This window comes from Rhincodon typus, chromosome 19 (genome assembly GCF_021869965.1).
Source record: "Rhincodon typus isolate 14 chromosome 19, sRhiTyp1.1, whole genome shotgun sequence".
NCBI lineage: Eukaryota > Metazoa > Chordata > Chondrichthyes > Orectolobiformes > Rhincodontidae > Rhincodon > Rhincodon typus.
The window spans coordinates 54,961,135-54,976,193 of NC_063350.1; the positions used below are offsets into that span (position 1 = coordinate 54,961,135).

At 45.2% G+C, this 15,059-nt stretch overlaps 1 protein-coding gene across 1 annotated transcript in view; it reads right to left on the minus strand.

Annotated features, from left to right (window-relative positions):
• Positions 1-279: 279 nt before the first annotated feature.
• Positions 280-15,059, minus strand: part of LOC109923686 (transcription factor AP-2-alpha-like) — a 28,815-nt gene continuing 14,035 nt past the window's right edge. The window contains exons 4-8 of the mRNA XM_048608191.1: positions 14,460-14,572; positions 12,513-12,568; positions 11,350-11,468; positions 10,324-10,465; positions 280-3,769 (exon numbers count right to left, since the gene is read on the minus strand). Coding sequence (XP_048464148.1) covers positions 3,478-3,769; positions 10,324-10,465; positions 11,350-11,468; positions 12,513-12,568; positions 14,460-14,572 — 722 coding nt within the window. The 3' untranslated portion in view covers positions 280-3,477. The remainder of the gene's footprint in view (positions 3,770-10,323; positions 10,466-11,349; positions 11,469-12,512; positions 12,569-14,459; positions 14,573-15,059) is intronic.

Sequence of the window (15,059 nt, forward strand, 5' to 3'; positions counted from 1 at the left end):
AAAGGATCCAACGAGGTCAGGAGCTGAGGAGCTCTGGCAGAGACCAAACTGAGCATCAGGCAGATAACTGGCCAGGCTGCCTAGCGGTTAAAAGAACATTGGGATTTGATTCTGGAGAGCGGGTGACTTTCCATGTCACCTCACGATCCACTTAAACATTGAACAGCAAATTCAACACTGACCACAATCTGTGTGGCTGGACTGCTCAATCCCCAAATCAAACCAATTCAGAACATCACTTTACCATGAAAGAACACAACAGGGTGTACAAACAGTGCCTTCAATTCAAATTTTTTATTTTTTTCCTCAATTGACATTATGTTACAAGACACAACTGAATCCACATCTTGGCAGGGGCTGAATCTAAACATCCATTCACAGACAGAAGACATTTTTAAAACAATCTCTTGCTTTATTTACAGAAAGAAAGTACCATACAACTCACACCCAGAAGAATTATTGCTTTTTCCAGGGAGTTGATTGAGTGTTGAGGATGAACACAGCTTTCAACTCACTGCCAGGCACTCTGCACCTCCACGCTTAAATACCCTGTTTTACGTTTCTCATTATTATTGTAATTGTGCAGGAATGAATAAGGAATTATATCCTAGTTTACCCATTAAACTGGAAAATACTTCTCCAAAAAAATAAGAAAATGGGAAGACTAAACCCTATTTACAAGAGGTAAACAACATTTTTTTTAAAAAAAGGTTTTAAGGTTGCACCTTATATACATCACCCATTAAATTACACATAAATAAATATGTACATTCAAAACACTAGTTCCCTTATCACCCTATTAACCCTGTGGAGGAAACTTTGCCACTGTTTGGAGAACAAGTTGCTGGCTGTCTGGAGACCACACACACACACCCACACATGCATACCCTACTTTTTGTAACAGTCTGTGGACTCACTGGTAGGGTCAAGGTCAGAGGGGAAAAAGGTCAAGTTGGTACAGGGCAGCCTTTCCCTGTAAGCATTGCAGGTCAGTCTGGTTTGACAACAACTGACCTATGACCCCCTTGTTGCAGGTCAAGCTCCAGCCCTGGGGTCAGGCCAACCAGCCTGGGCTCCAGTTGACTGACCTTACAAAGAATAAAGAACATCCACCTTGTCCCTTGAACTGGGGCGGAGGATACGCCCCTGAGTGCTTGCCCGCCATTCCCCAGTCTGCCATTCTAGCCCAGGGGTGTTAAAAACCTTTTCAAAATAATACTAACAACAATGGAGTGACCACGTCCCCTTACAATAGGAGAGGGGAATTTCAGACAAGCCTTTTAGAGCATTAAATCCAGTCCCATCCCATTTGAAGGCTTCTTTCCTTTTAACTTCTCACACCCTCTAAGAATCTCAGTCCAGATTCATAAAGGTGTAGCAGAGAGGGAAACAGGCTGGAGGACAATGGACCTCAACCTCAAGCTGTACAAGAGGAGAACCAGTGAGCTACAGCAATTCCTTTGATGAGATTAATAGTTCATTTCGTCAGACTTTTAAGCAGCATAAAAATGACAATGAAAATCACAGAGACATTTTTGAGAAAGAAGGCAGGAGAATTCCTGTTGCCAATCGCAGACAGATATACATTTAATAAATATGTTTGTGTAACATTCTCCAGTGGTTTACTTTAACCAGCCAATAACCAGTTTTTGTTTTATGAACCTAACAAGGACAGGCCTCTGCTGCTAACGCTTTCATCAGTAATTTCGAGGCTTTAATTTTCCTCTGATTTCCCACCCTTCTCTCACCGATGGAGTCAAAGTTAGAAAGTTCAAACCCACTTTAGACCTCAGTTCAGAGCCCAGTAATGTAGGGTCTGGTCTCTCCAATCACCCAATACCCCATCCTGTCCACCCACTTGAGTAGTCAGCACAGACAGTTATCAAACCTAACAGAGCTCCATTCAACTTTTCCAAAAAGTTTGTTTTGAGTGGGGCTTTCTTCTGCCATCTATTGCCATATTACCTTCAACTGGGATGGGAAGGAAGAGAGAGTTATGCTTTTTTGTACAGAATCTCAGTTTCATGAGTAACACACAAGTCCCCAGAAGGTATTCCTGAACAGACAGATCGTCAACATTCTTCAACAGATTTCGACTGGTGGGCTGTTGTGTGGTTAAGGTGTGTAAAACAAATCTGTTTCGAGTCCCTGAATAATGCACAGTGGGTAGGTTCTCCTCAGGGATTGTTCAGGTTCAATGGCCTTTACATCCTGTAGTGAGCAGAAGATCTGAGGAAGCATTAAAGAGTAAAGCTCTCCTTTTTGAACCTGCATTGATCAGAGATTTCACTGACGCTTTTATCCGGGGTCCTCTTCTAAATACAACCTGCTCAATCTGAAACAAAATCAGAGAAATTGCTGGACAAACTCAGCAGATCTGGCAGCATCTGTGGAGAGAAAGCAGAGTTAACATTTCGAGTCCTGTGACCCAAACCTGCCCAATCTGCATCATCGACTTCAGAGTTTAGATGATCAGCCGGTTAATCCAGGTTAATCATTGGTAAGTCCAGAGCATGAAACACATTGTCTCATTTCTACTTTTTCTGTCCACGTTTCAGGTGATGTATTGCTCAGTAACACCCATGCTATGTTGGCATCGAAAGCCTGGTCCAGTCCAATATGGTGATAAAAGGGCAAAGTGTAGGCAATGTTGCACCAATGTCCGAGCTCATTCAAAGCAAGGACGAGTGAATCATGAATGACCGGCACCCGTTGTAAGATCTAGGGACCCTGTGCAATCATTCAACTGTAATCCCCTTGGCAGACTGGTCTTTCCATCCTTTTGTCTCGAGGTCTCTTCCATGTTGGTCTGCAGTGGGGTATTTGGAGAGTCGAGGAGTTCTCTGCTCTTGTTATCTTGTGAGAGACAGCAAGGGTCTGTTATTGGAAAGTCAGCCATCCCAGCATGCCATGGTGAAAGATGAAAGTGCCCCCTTCACCTCAGGGGGTCTTTAGATACATGAGTCTATTGGTCTTTGTGGTTTCATTTTCTTTGAGGAGTGTTCCAGCCCCCCTCAAATGGCAAATTGGAAACAGAAAACCCACCCACTGTTGGCACAAACCCCTGGTGCTAACATTGTATGGTTAAGGAGTGTTGGAGCCCCCTGAGGGGTTAAGCAGTGGCTGTGCGGCCTTTGAGTGTGTGAGAGCTGCTGGGAAGTAATACTCTTAATTGCCTCTGATATTGCCACAGAGGTCAGGATGTTCCACTGGCAAATGTGACCACCAGCCCAGGGTCACACAGAAAACCCAGCGACAAAGTGTCTCCACTTTCACAGGTTTGATATTTGGCATTTTAAGCAGAACGGTTGGTCACGGAGCAATAGTGCAGTCTTGCATTTTGTGGTGCACAGGGAGGTACGGGCGATCACCTGACTGTCGGGTGCCATCTTGCTCTGGGTGCTAACCGAATTCCGAAGGGGACCCAGGCGTAAAGTTAAGGGGAGGGATAAAGTCTGCCAGCCGCCATCAAACAGCTCACTTCCTGTGTTTCTCATCTTTGTCCACGGCTTTGTTGCTGCTGTCCTGGTGGCTCTGGCCTCCGCTGGTGGTCATGTACATTTTGTCCAGAGCCTTCACTGCTTCATTCAGGTAATTCTGTAGCGAGGTCATGGCAGCACAGATGGCAGGGCTGCCAAAGCCATGGGTGATGAGGCTGAAGTGGGTCAGACATCCCTGAATGCCAGGCTCCAGGATTGGACCGGGTCGCGTGTTACCCAAGGGAGACCGGTCCTGGGTCAACATGTCAGTGAACTCCTTGAAGATTTGCCTGAAAAGAGAATGGAAACGTGAAAAGGCGGGGTGACTCACACAAGGGTGGCCCACGTGAACACGTTTCCCATGATCATTACATGACATAAAATGTGCTGCACTATAATTGTCCCTCCCAACAAATCAATGCCAGTCTTTATGTTCCACATAGACCACCTTCTACTTTATGTACACATCCTTTCACCCGCTTCTATTTATCCAGCTCCATTATAAATACATCTCTGCTGTTTGCCTCAACAAATTCTCACGATAATTACAGGGGAGGAATTTTGTATTGACCTTATTGGTTAAGTGATTCACCCTAAAGTAACACCCAGCATCCTCCCCACCATTCCCCAACACCCTTCCCTATTGCAGCCTCCAACTGTTTCTTAAATAGTCCCATGATTTTCATCTCCACTATAAATCCAATCCATCAGTGATCTCAGTCTGCCAAGAAAATTCAATTGTCAACCCATGTTTCCTGTTAGTAGGTTTAAACCGCCCTCACAGCCCAAATCTCATCATTTAAAAGAATTCCAATTTCGATATTTAGATACTTCAACAAGATCATGGAGGGGATTGGATAAACCAATTGGAACACTGATGCCAAAGTACACAACCCACAAACAGGATGCTGTCTGCTCAATGACACATTTATAGCAACAGTGAGCAGCCTGTGTTCCTGGGCGACTGTGTGCCTCAGTAGAGAACAAAAGTTCATCAGAGGCTTACGCAAGTTCAAGGTAACCCGCAATGGTTAAGCCAGCCCACACCTCTTGAAGGGGAGCTGCCTTTTGGTTGGTGCAGATACAGGAATTCATTGCACAAGAATCTCTGACCCAGGGGATATGAGGAAATGGTACAGTATGGCAGAGAGCAGGAACCCTGAGGTTCTCCAATGCAGCACTGGGGGGGCTTGGCTTCAGGACATGAGAAGACCCATTAACCAAAGAGAGCCAGGAGACTCTCCAAAAAATTCTAAGACAATGTGAGCTGACAGCAGTAATGTAGTAACGTCCCCTGCCCAGTGATACAGAATTTCCTAGGTGGACAATCACACACATTAGCAAGAGATTACTGATGACGAGCAGAATTAACATAGTCCTGCCAGACCACAAGGCTGCTGATACTGAGGGGAGTGTTTGAGAAGGAGAGTCCTTCATGGTAACCTCAGCCTCAGGAACCAAGGACATTGTTGCTAAGTTTGCAGATGACACACAGCAAGGTGGAGGCACAGGCAGTGTTGAGGAAGTGGGGAGGCTGCAGAAGGGCTTGGACAGGCTAGGAGAGTGGGAAAAGAAGTCGCAGATGGAGGGAAAAGGTGGGAAAGTGTGAGGTTAAGCACTTTGGCAGGAAGAACAGAGGTGTAGACTATTCTCTAAATGAGCAAAAGCTTCAGAAACCTGACACTAAGAGGCTGGAATCAGGCTTGTTACTTTGGTGGTTTAACAGTGTGCATTATTCAAAGTCCAGTGCAATATGACAACGAACTCAGGCCCCTTCTGAAACTCATGATTGTGAGAATACCATCACAGACAATGTGGGAGGATTGACACTGAAGTACGGAAAACAGAAACCCCAGCCTAACCTTCTTTTCTCCTGCCTCAATGTCTCTGCGGAGATATGCATAATCAGCTTTGCTCCCTTCTTCCAACAGTTGTTCTGCTCAGTTTGTGATTTCAGCAGACTCACAGAAACAGCAGTATAATTGTCACAGGTTCTGTACAGAGACTCAGTGGCATAAGGAACCATTGAAAATCTCTGCTTTTTATTTTTGAACAGATGTTTGAAATGACAAACAAAGGGCTGATTAGAGATGGAAAGTCAGAAAATTCCACGCAGTCATTGCACAGCCTATCATTCCCAAACCACAGTGATGTCAGCCGATGTTACAGTATATCCCATTAGATGTCCTGGTTTGACCAGTGAAATCAACAGCAAAATTCCAAGAGAACGCAAGATGGGTGGTCACCCTTTAGCCGAGCCCTTCTTCACAAGCATTGACCCAAACACCAATAGCGCAGTAAACTTCCAACTTCACAGACTGGCCCGATAAGCTGGAAAAGTCCATCACCATTCTTTACAGAACCAATCCGACGTCTAAAACACATGAGTGATGCTTGACAACAGGTTGCTGGTCAGATTGTGAAGATAACAAAATGGCCTAGTGGTATTATCACTGGACTGTTAATCCAGAGACTCAGATAGTGTTCAGGGGACCCGGATTGGAATCCCACCACAGCAGATGGTGGAATTTGAATTCAATAAATATCTGGAATTAAGAATCTAATGATGACCATGAATCCTTTGCCAATTTGTTGGGGAAAAACCAATCTGGTTCACTCATGTCCTTTAAGGAAGGAAACTGCCATCCTTACTTGGTCTGGCCTACATGTGACTCCAGACCCACAGCAATGTGGCTGACTCTTAACTGCCCTCTGGGCAATTAGGGATGGGCAATAAATGTTGCCTAGCCAGCTTAGCTCAATTGGGGGCACTGTCAGAAGGCCATAAGTTCAGAGCTCATTGCCAGGTTTGAGCATCAGAGCTCTCAGTGCCAGCACTGTGATGGTGGGGTGGGAGGGCGATCGATATACATGAGAAGGCCAGCAGAGGTTCTGCCTAAAACAAACCAAAGCAGAAATTTCTGGAGAAACTCAGCCAGTCTGGTAGCATTTATGGAGAGAAAACAGTTAATGTTTCAAGTCCAGTGATCCTTGTTCTTGTTTGTTTCAAATTTCCAGCATCCAACAGCTCTTTATTTTATTTCAGAGGTTCTGGCTATCTGTTCAGGGACAGGCTAAAGACTCCACTTTTTGGGATAACTGTCATTGAGTCATACAGCACAGAAACAGGCCATTTGGTCAACTCTTCCATGCCAACCAGATATCCTAAACTGATCTAGTCCCATGTGTCAGCATTTGGCCCATATCCCTCTAAACCCTTCCTATTCACATACACATCCAGATGCCTTTTAAATGTTGTAATTGTACCCACCTCTACATTTCCTCTGGCAGCTTGTTCCATATATGTGCCACCCTCTATGTGGAAAAAGTTGCCCCTCCGGTCCCTTTTAAATCTTTCCCCTCTCACCTTAAAACTATGCCCTCTCGTTTTGGATTCCCCTGCCCTGGGGAAAAAAACCTTGGCTTTTCAACCTATTCATGACCCTGATGATCGTATAAAACTCTAGGTCGCCCCACAGCCTCCTACAATCCAAGGAAAATAGTCCCAGCCTATCCAGCCTCCCCCGATAACTCAAACCATCCGGTCTCGGTAACATTCTTGTAAATCAGTTTTGCAACCTTTCCAGTTCAATAGCATCCTTCCGATAGCAGGGTGACCAGAATTGTGCACAGAGCTCCAAATGTGGCCTCACCAATATCTTGTACTGCTGTTACTCAATGTTCTGACCAATGAAGGCAAGTGTGTCAAACACCTTCAAACACCAACCAGTCTGCCTCGGACCCACTTTCAAGGAAATATGTACCTGCACCTCTAAGACTCTCTGTTCAACAACACTCCCCAGGGCCCTACCATTACCATGTGTAAGTCTTGCCCTGGTTTATCTTACCAAAATGCAACACCTCGCATTTATCGGAATTAAATTCCATCTGCCACTCCTCAACCTACTAGTTATTGTTACTGGAACTGTTTGATAGATCAGAAAGTGAGCATCATTTGGATTGTGTGGACTGCCTTTTCTCCATTTGGGGATCATTTTGCAGTGAATCAGCAGCGCTGTCCACCAAAATCAACGGAAACTAAAATGGGATGGAAGCAATTTGGTGCACCCTTCACAATCACGTATGACCGCACACTGTCATGTTCCCCCTCCCTCGTGGACTGAGTCATAGTCTGACTGACTAGATCTTGTACTTAGCAGTGCAGCTGTCAGCAGACATACACTAGCGGGTACACAGGGCACATACAAATGTGAGGGGTATGCCAACAAGCAAGAATGCCCACACACGTCCACACTGCAAGTTACGGACACACAAGTGGGTACATGCAGCCACTGGTAACACAGACAAACTCCCGGCAACATGAAAGGTCACAGCCAAGATCAAGGATGTATACAATCAGATCCTGCTGCTGTAATCAGGCCTGTACACACACATCGTCCATCAACAGAACTTACGCAGGCAGCTGAATCAAAGTAAAACAACTATTTCAGGCCACTTGAGATAAAACTCAATCAAAAATACTGATCAGGATGGAGCTCATGACCACTTTATAGACACGTCCTTCCACAGTTTCACTGGTCCAGTTTGGAATGTACTTGATACATCAGTGAAAGGGATGTACCTCAAGAAGGAGCTGTCTATCTCATTAACTGGTTCTCTAATGTTTCCTTTGATCCATTCACAGGGAGCAGGCTCAGCTAGAAAGTGAGGTTTCACACAAAGCATATTAAAAAGAGTTACACTGCTGGGGGATAATGACCTAACTCAGTCTGACTAAATGCTAAACTGGGCACATTCCAGTTAATGTGGTCCTTTGTCGAAGAACAGACACTATTGTTACATTGGAGACTCCCTCAACAAATTTAATACAACCCCCCACAACAGCAGTAAGATAAATGACCAGGTGATCTACATGATGGGGATAAACTCTGTTCAGGCGTGGGGAGAACTCCCTGCTTTCCTTTAGGTCACATGCCTCAGCATCTTACCCGAAAGGCTTTACCCCTTTGGGTGTGCAATCACCCTATTCCCTGCCACGCCTACGCAGCCTCGACAGTGTGCACCGCTCCCAAGGAGCTGCTGGGATCTTGAGCACCTTGTACCCTGAAGAATGAGAGGCCTGCTTAGGCCAAGGCATGGGGTACCAGCAGGAGTGACAGCAGGCCAGCATCTGGCTTTTCCTCCTGGGGGTTAGTCTAGAGACTCCCTGTTAAATCCAGCCCCATGTTCTCAAGTGTCTGGATTAGGGGGCTGAGCCCATGATCTTCTGACTGAGGCCATGCTGGGAGGCAGTGTTTAAAAGAGGGCCCCAGCTGGATGACCACCAGGCCTCACTGGTTAGCACTGCTGCCTAACAATGCCAGGGACCCAGGTTTGGTTCCACCCTCGGGCAACGGTCTCTGTGGAGTTTGCACATCCTCCCTGTGTCTGTGTGGGTTTCCTCCGGGTGCTCTGGTTTCCTCCCACAGTCCAAAGATGTGCAGGTTAGGTGGATTGGCCATGCTAAATTGCCCGTAGTGTTCAGGGATGTGCAGGCTAGGTGGATTAGCCATGGGAAATGCAGGGTTACAGGGATAGGGTGGGTCTGGGTGGGATGCTCCTTGGAGGGTCAGTGTGGATTCGATGAGTTGAATGGCCTGCTTCCACACTGTAGGGGTTCTATGGTCTCTTCAGCGATAAGAATTCTAGCATGATGGGTCACCAGTCCTTACACACCACCAGTACCAGGCTTGTGCTAATGATTTTTTTTCACATTTTATCACTTGGGAGAAATGGTGGTGACCTGTGCTAATGTTGTGAATAGTGGGTAATCAGGTGTGACTATGTGCGACACCCTGGCTATGATTCCGAGCAACAGGGGTGAATTGGAGTGCACATTGGAGAACTGGTTTCCAGCAGGAAAGGGGAGTGGCCTGTCGAAGGGAATAGCAGACTGTATTCATGTTCCACTGTGGATGGTGAACATGTCAGGGCACAACACGTGACCAAACTGTATCTGGACACAAGATTCCCCAAAAGTTGTGAAATATTCCACCCCTCCTGCTGATGAACTGGAAGAATTTAATAGGTCAGCAAGTGCATTTATTCACATTGTATCATGTGGCTATCAGGGTGATTCCTGCATCTCTCCACATCCAGCAGTCCCTATGTTCGATCAGACATGACTCTAGTCTCCAGTTGCATTTCATAGAATCCTACAGTACAGCCGGCCCTTCAGCCCAAGGTGCCTGTGGTATGAAAAGACTTTCCAAATGGCTCCACTCCCTCACTTTCACAACATGGTTTTACAATCTTTCCCCTTACATGTACGCATCAAATCCAATTTTAAAGCTGACCGTTAAATCAGTTTCGACCATCTTTCCAAGCAGTGTGGCTCCAAATCATGACAACTCACCCTTGTAAATAAAAACAGTCATCTGTCTGTTGTTTATTTTGCAATTCTGTGCCCTTCCTTTGCCTGCTATCCTGCTTGTGGTAGCACTTCCCTTCTTATTCACTGCTTCAAAATTATTTGTAAGTAGAGTTTTATAGAAGTTCAGTACAATCTCCTGGCTTTTGCATTCCATAGATAACGCAGTGCGGAGCTGGAGGAACGTTTCGGGTCGGGACCCTTTTTCTGAAGAAACGTCAGCTTTCCTGCTCCTCTGATGCTGCCTGGCCTGCTGTGTTCCTGTAGCTCCACATTGTGTTATCTCTGACTCCAGCATCAGCAGTTCTTGTTATCTCTTTTGCATTCCATGTCTGTTTATAAGGCTGGCCATTGATCATTTCTGTTGTTTAACTTCTCTCCCAATTCCAAACAACCACATCTTCCAGCCTTCCCGGCTTTTAACAAAACCCCCGCTTACTGTCAGTGGCCATCTCAGAGGCGAGGGAAACTTACTTGGCTGCGAGCAGCATGTTCTTCCGACTGCTGATCTCACTGCGGTCTATATGCTGCCGGGTCAGATATTCCGCAGCTGCTTTAGCAGGGAATTCCGTCTCACACACATAACCAAAGTCACGGGCCAGGTGTACAGCTTCACCTAAAAGGTAAAGGCATCACATGGAATTAGTAACTCAAAGCTGGCGCAATCTGGATAATGGAGAGTAGTGTGGTGACAGAGGGGAGCATCTATACCCAACTCACATTCGCCTCGGGGCAGGACGGAGCATTTGGAAGCAACCCCACTTTCAGAGTCAAACCCCACTCTGGACAGTGTGGACAGCTCAAAATTCTGCTTTGATTTCCTCAAATGTGAAGATAAGATGCAAAACTAACTGGCAGAGGACACGTGTGGGACAAGGACATGTCTAAGTGGGGTACAGTTCATAGCAAGCAGCATTATGCACAAAGTGCAGGTTTCTTGGGTTTTTCTCATGCTCTATTGTCTTCAAACTAAATCACGTTACATTCGAACCGATGAGCACAGAATTATTTATTTTTGGGATCAGGACTCACAGCGTTGGATTGAATCTTTGACTTGTTTTTGAATATACTTGGATCTACAGTAGGGATTTCATGGGTTGGGAATGTCTGCAGCCAGTAAATGTTACAGGCTCAATATCCTTCTGTCTGTTCTGAAATGAGAATAGGAAACTTTAATTGTCTAATGTCCTAGAGTGGCCGGTGAATCTCTTAAAATATCTGTTCAGACCATTTTTTTAAGGGATAGGGGATAGTTTCCCTCAACACACCATATGTAAGGCAGTTACTGGCCCCACTGTGACAAATTCCTGGGAGTGTTCTCGCTCTGTTTACTGAAACTACAATACAAAGCCTGACTAAATGGTGTAAACATAGCTTCCACCAATTTGAGGAGATCTGATAGCAAGGAGGTCTGAAGAAATCACAAGTGAATGTGTTCACTGCACAGCACAGAGGGTGACTTTTGGTCACCTCAGTGTGATTGGGATAAAATGGACATACCTTCAACGAGGGACGTCAGCAATGTCACATTGGCAGCTTTTCGCCTCCCAGCCGGAAGGTTTAACCCGATTTTGTCCAATCTCTCACGTAACGACCTGCCTCCATTTTTTGACTTTGCCCTAGAGAGAGAGAAAATGAAACACAACTGGGAAGTTTACTCTCCAAGTGCAAAAATGTGCAGCGCTTCACAAGAGAAAGACAGTTTGGATTCCTCTGCCTCAACATTATTCCAATAGTGTGGGACTTCCACCTGCCTATTCACCATTGCAAGCAAATGAACCAGTTGGACCAGCAGAGTAACTCACATCTGCTACATATAAAGAGACAAGTTCAGTATCACCTGGCCAATGTACTGACCCTCATTCGATTGATGTTATTCGTATTTCTGCTCATCCCCCCAATATCAAAGACTAGTTTGAGGTACTGAGAGGATTCACAAGTTGATTAATAATCTGCTCGAGAGTTCCTCCCATATTCAGAACCGTTCTCACACCAGCCGATGGGCCAGGTCCAGTGAGATGTCTTTATGTCCTCACAGCCCACATGGCAAAAGGTACCATCCGCACTGAACAGTCTTCAGCAGTCGTTGTCTAGAATTCAGGATTAGGGCAGTCAACAGAAGGCATAGCAACATGCTCACTCTGGCAAAAGGTTCAACATGCCAATTACTTTGACTAAAAATTATGTTATGCAAGTTCAGTCATGGATGCCAGACTGGCCAAGGACCCAGGGACTCAGTAGAGGTTGGCACATATTGCTGTGCCTCACTATACAGGCTGAGAAAGGTTCTATATGACATTGATTGGTTTATCTCCACTGGGAATGTTAAAATGAAGACTAGGGCCTCAGCTAGTATTCTATTTCTATGATTTTACAGAACAGACAGGCTGTCAAGTCCAACAGGACACTGAATCTCCGAGAGTACAATCCATCAAACCATCCCACCATCACCAAGTCTACTGTTCGTCAGCTGCTTATTCAGCTTCCTTTAGAGGTATCTGTGCTGTTCATCTCAACCACTCCATTTGGTGGCATGTTGCATGTTTTCACCATTCTGAGTAAGTGGCTCCTCCTGAATTCCTTATTGGGTTAATTTGTGCCCACAGTCCATTTATAAACCTTAAATGTCAAAAGTATTTAAAAAGAGAAATACTAACAATTACTGGAGTGTAAGTCCTTGGTTAGAAATCGATATTCTTGAGGTTTGCCTACTGACAAACTATATAATGTAGTCGTGCCTAGCTTTCCATTCTTTCATGCTGTGATTGCCACTGACGGCAGGATCTTAATGTTCATTCCACTGTGTGTTCTTCTAGCTGGAATTTCTGACCCGGCTGCATCTGCGTTGCCTCAGCATAGCCAACCATGGAGGAAGTGGCGACATTGTGGCAATATCTCGAACCTCAGTCAATGTTCTGGAGATGTGGGCTCAAATCCCACATATGGCCGACAGTGAAATTCAAGTCTGACTTTAAAAAAAAATTCCAAAATAAATAACAGGGCCAATGGTAACCGGTTGATTGTCATTAAAACCTAATGTCCTTTGAGTCAGGAGATCTGTCATCCTTATCCGGTCTGACCTACATGTAACTCCAGACCAACAACAGTAACAAATGCCCTCCAGGTAATAATTGTTGGCCTAGCCTGCAATACCCACGAATGAATTTTTTTCTTTTATTCCTGGGGATGTGATCCTTCTTCTTAGAGTCACAGAATCATTCAGCACAGAAACAGACCCTTCGATCCGACCAGCTCAATGCCGACCATGTTCCCAAACTGAATCAGTCCTATCTGCCTGCATTCGGCCCACATCCCTCCAAATATTTCTGTTCGTGAACTTATCCAAATGTCTTTTAAAGCTTGTAACTACACCCCCATTCACCACTTCCTCAGGAAGTTCATTCCACACACAAATCACTCTTTGTAAAGAAATTGCCTCTCATATCTTTATTAAATCTTTCTCCTCTCACCTTAAAAGTATGCCCCTAGTTTTGAACTCCCCCACCCTAAGACACCTGCCATTCACCTTATCCATACCAATCATTATTTTAAAATCTCTATAAGGTCACCTCTTGACCTCCTACGCCCAATATCTCAATATATTTTCACAACACCCATAGCTGTCTGTGGTTATGTTTTCTTTAAAGATCTCACTGGATCAGTGAGTGCGCAAGGTTTGTCAGTGGGTGAGTGTTGATACAGGTGGGTTTTCAGGTTGGTGGGTGGGCATTGGATATGGGTCAAGTGTGGGTCAAGGGAGAGGCCAAGAGTGCAGGCAATTCAGTCAGGAGTGCTGTGAGTATGGGCAGTTGGATTGGGGTGGGGGTTTGGGTTAGACGGTCAGGTCACTTTGGATGGGCATTCAGAATGGCCAGGAATGCAAAAAGTTGGGCTGCATGACAAGGGACAGTATTTTCACAGTGGGGGGGGTGGGGTTTGGGGTCAGGGTGGTGGATTGAATTATTCTGCAAATCACTGGGTTGTACAAGAGATTAAAACAGTGTAACAATGCGAGGTGAATATTTGGGTAATAAGTATCTGGCATCAGTATCCCAACACTGAGAGGAGACACTTGGAGAGTCCCAGGGCAGTGCACAACAACCGTTTGGAAGTTTAAACTTTCTGTGCAATCACAGTGCCTTGTATGTTCATAAAATACCACAGAGGGCCCAACATACCTGAGCAGTGACCCCCAAAACAGTACAGGCTATTGGCCATTAGATGATGTGGCACAATGTTGGAAGCAGTTTGAACTGTTTCTCAGGATTTTTTTTGCCCTGAAAGTATCTGTAACCCATTCACCAGAGTGAACCTGAGTGACAGTTCCTGATGGTACTCACTTTTGACTAGGCCAATCTGAAAATTCCAGAGATTCTGACTTTGTATTGATTAATTAAAGGGACCTCGTGAATACAGAGGAAGAAATCAAAGGGTATCATTTATGATTCCATTCAAAGCATCAATAACCTATTTCCACAGAATCATAGAGTAACTCAGTGAAAGGAGCCCACTTCTTTCAAAAAGCAGTCCAGATCAGTACACCCTCCCAAAATGTTCCCTCCTTCAAGTGTTTATCCCATTCCCTTTTGAAGGTTATAACTGAGTCTCACCAAACTATCAGCAATAATTTCAAACTGTGAGCACTCATTGCATACAAATGCTGTTACTACAAGTTGCCTCTCATTCTTTTGCCAATCACCTTGACCCTGTGTTCTCTGATTCTCTGCTCCAAGAAAAATAACAAGCTATTCACCTAGCTGTAATCCTTCAACCCCTCAGCCATTCTAATAAATCCTTTCTGTAGCCACTACAAAACCTCTATATCCATACTGAAACGTGTGCTCACAACTGGGAGCCATTCTGCGGCAATTATCCAGAACAAAGCAGCCGCTTGATTGGTACCATATCCACACGCATCCACTCCCTCCACCAGCGACACTCAGCACTAAGGTGTACTACCTACAAGATGTATTTGTAGAAATTCACCAAAGATCCTTCCAAGCCCATGACCACTTCTATCTAGAAGGAAGCAGATACCTGGGAACACCACCATAGTGATTGTAACAAGGTCAGCCAGGTGGACCTCATAGAAATAGTAGGAACTGCAGATGCTGGAGAATCTGAGATAACAAGGTGTAGAGCTTGTTGAGCACAGCAGGCCAAGCAGCATCAGAGGAGCAGGAAGGCTGACGTTTCGGGCCTAGACCTCA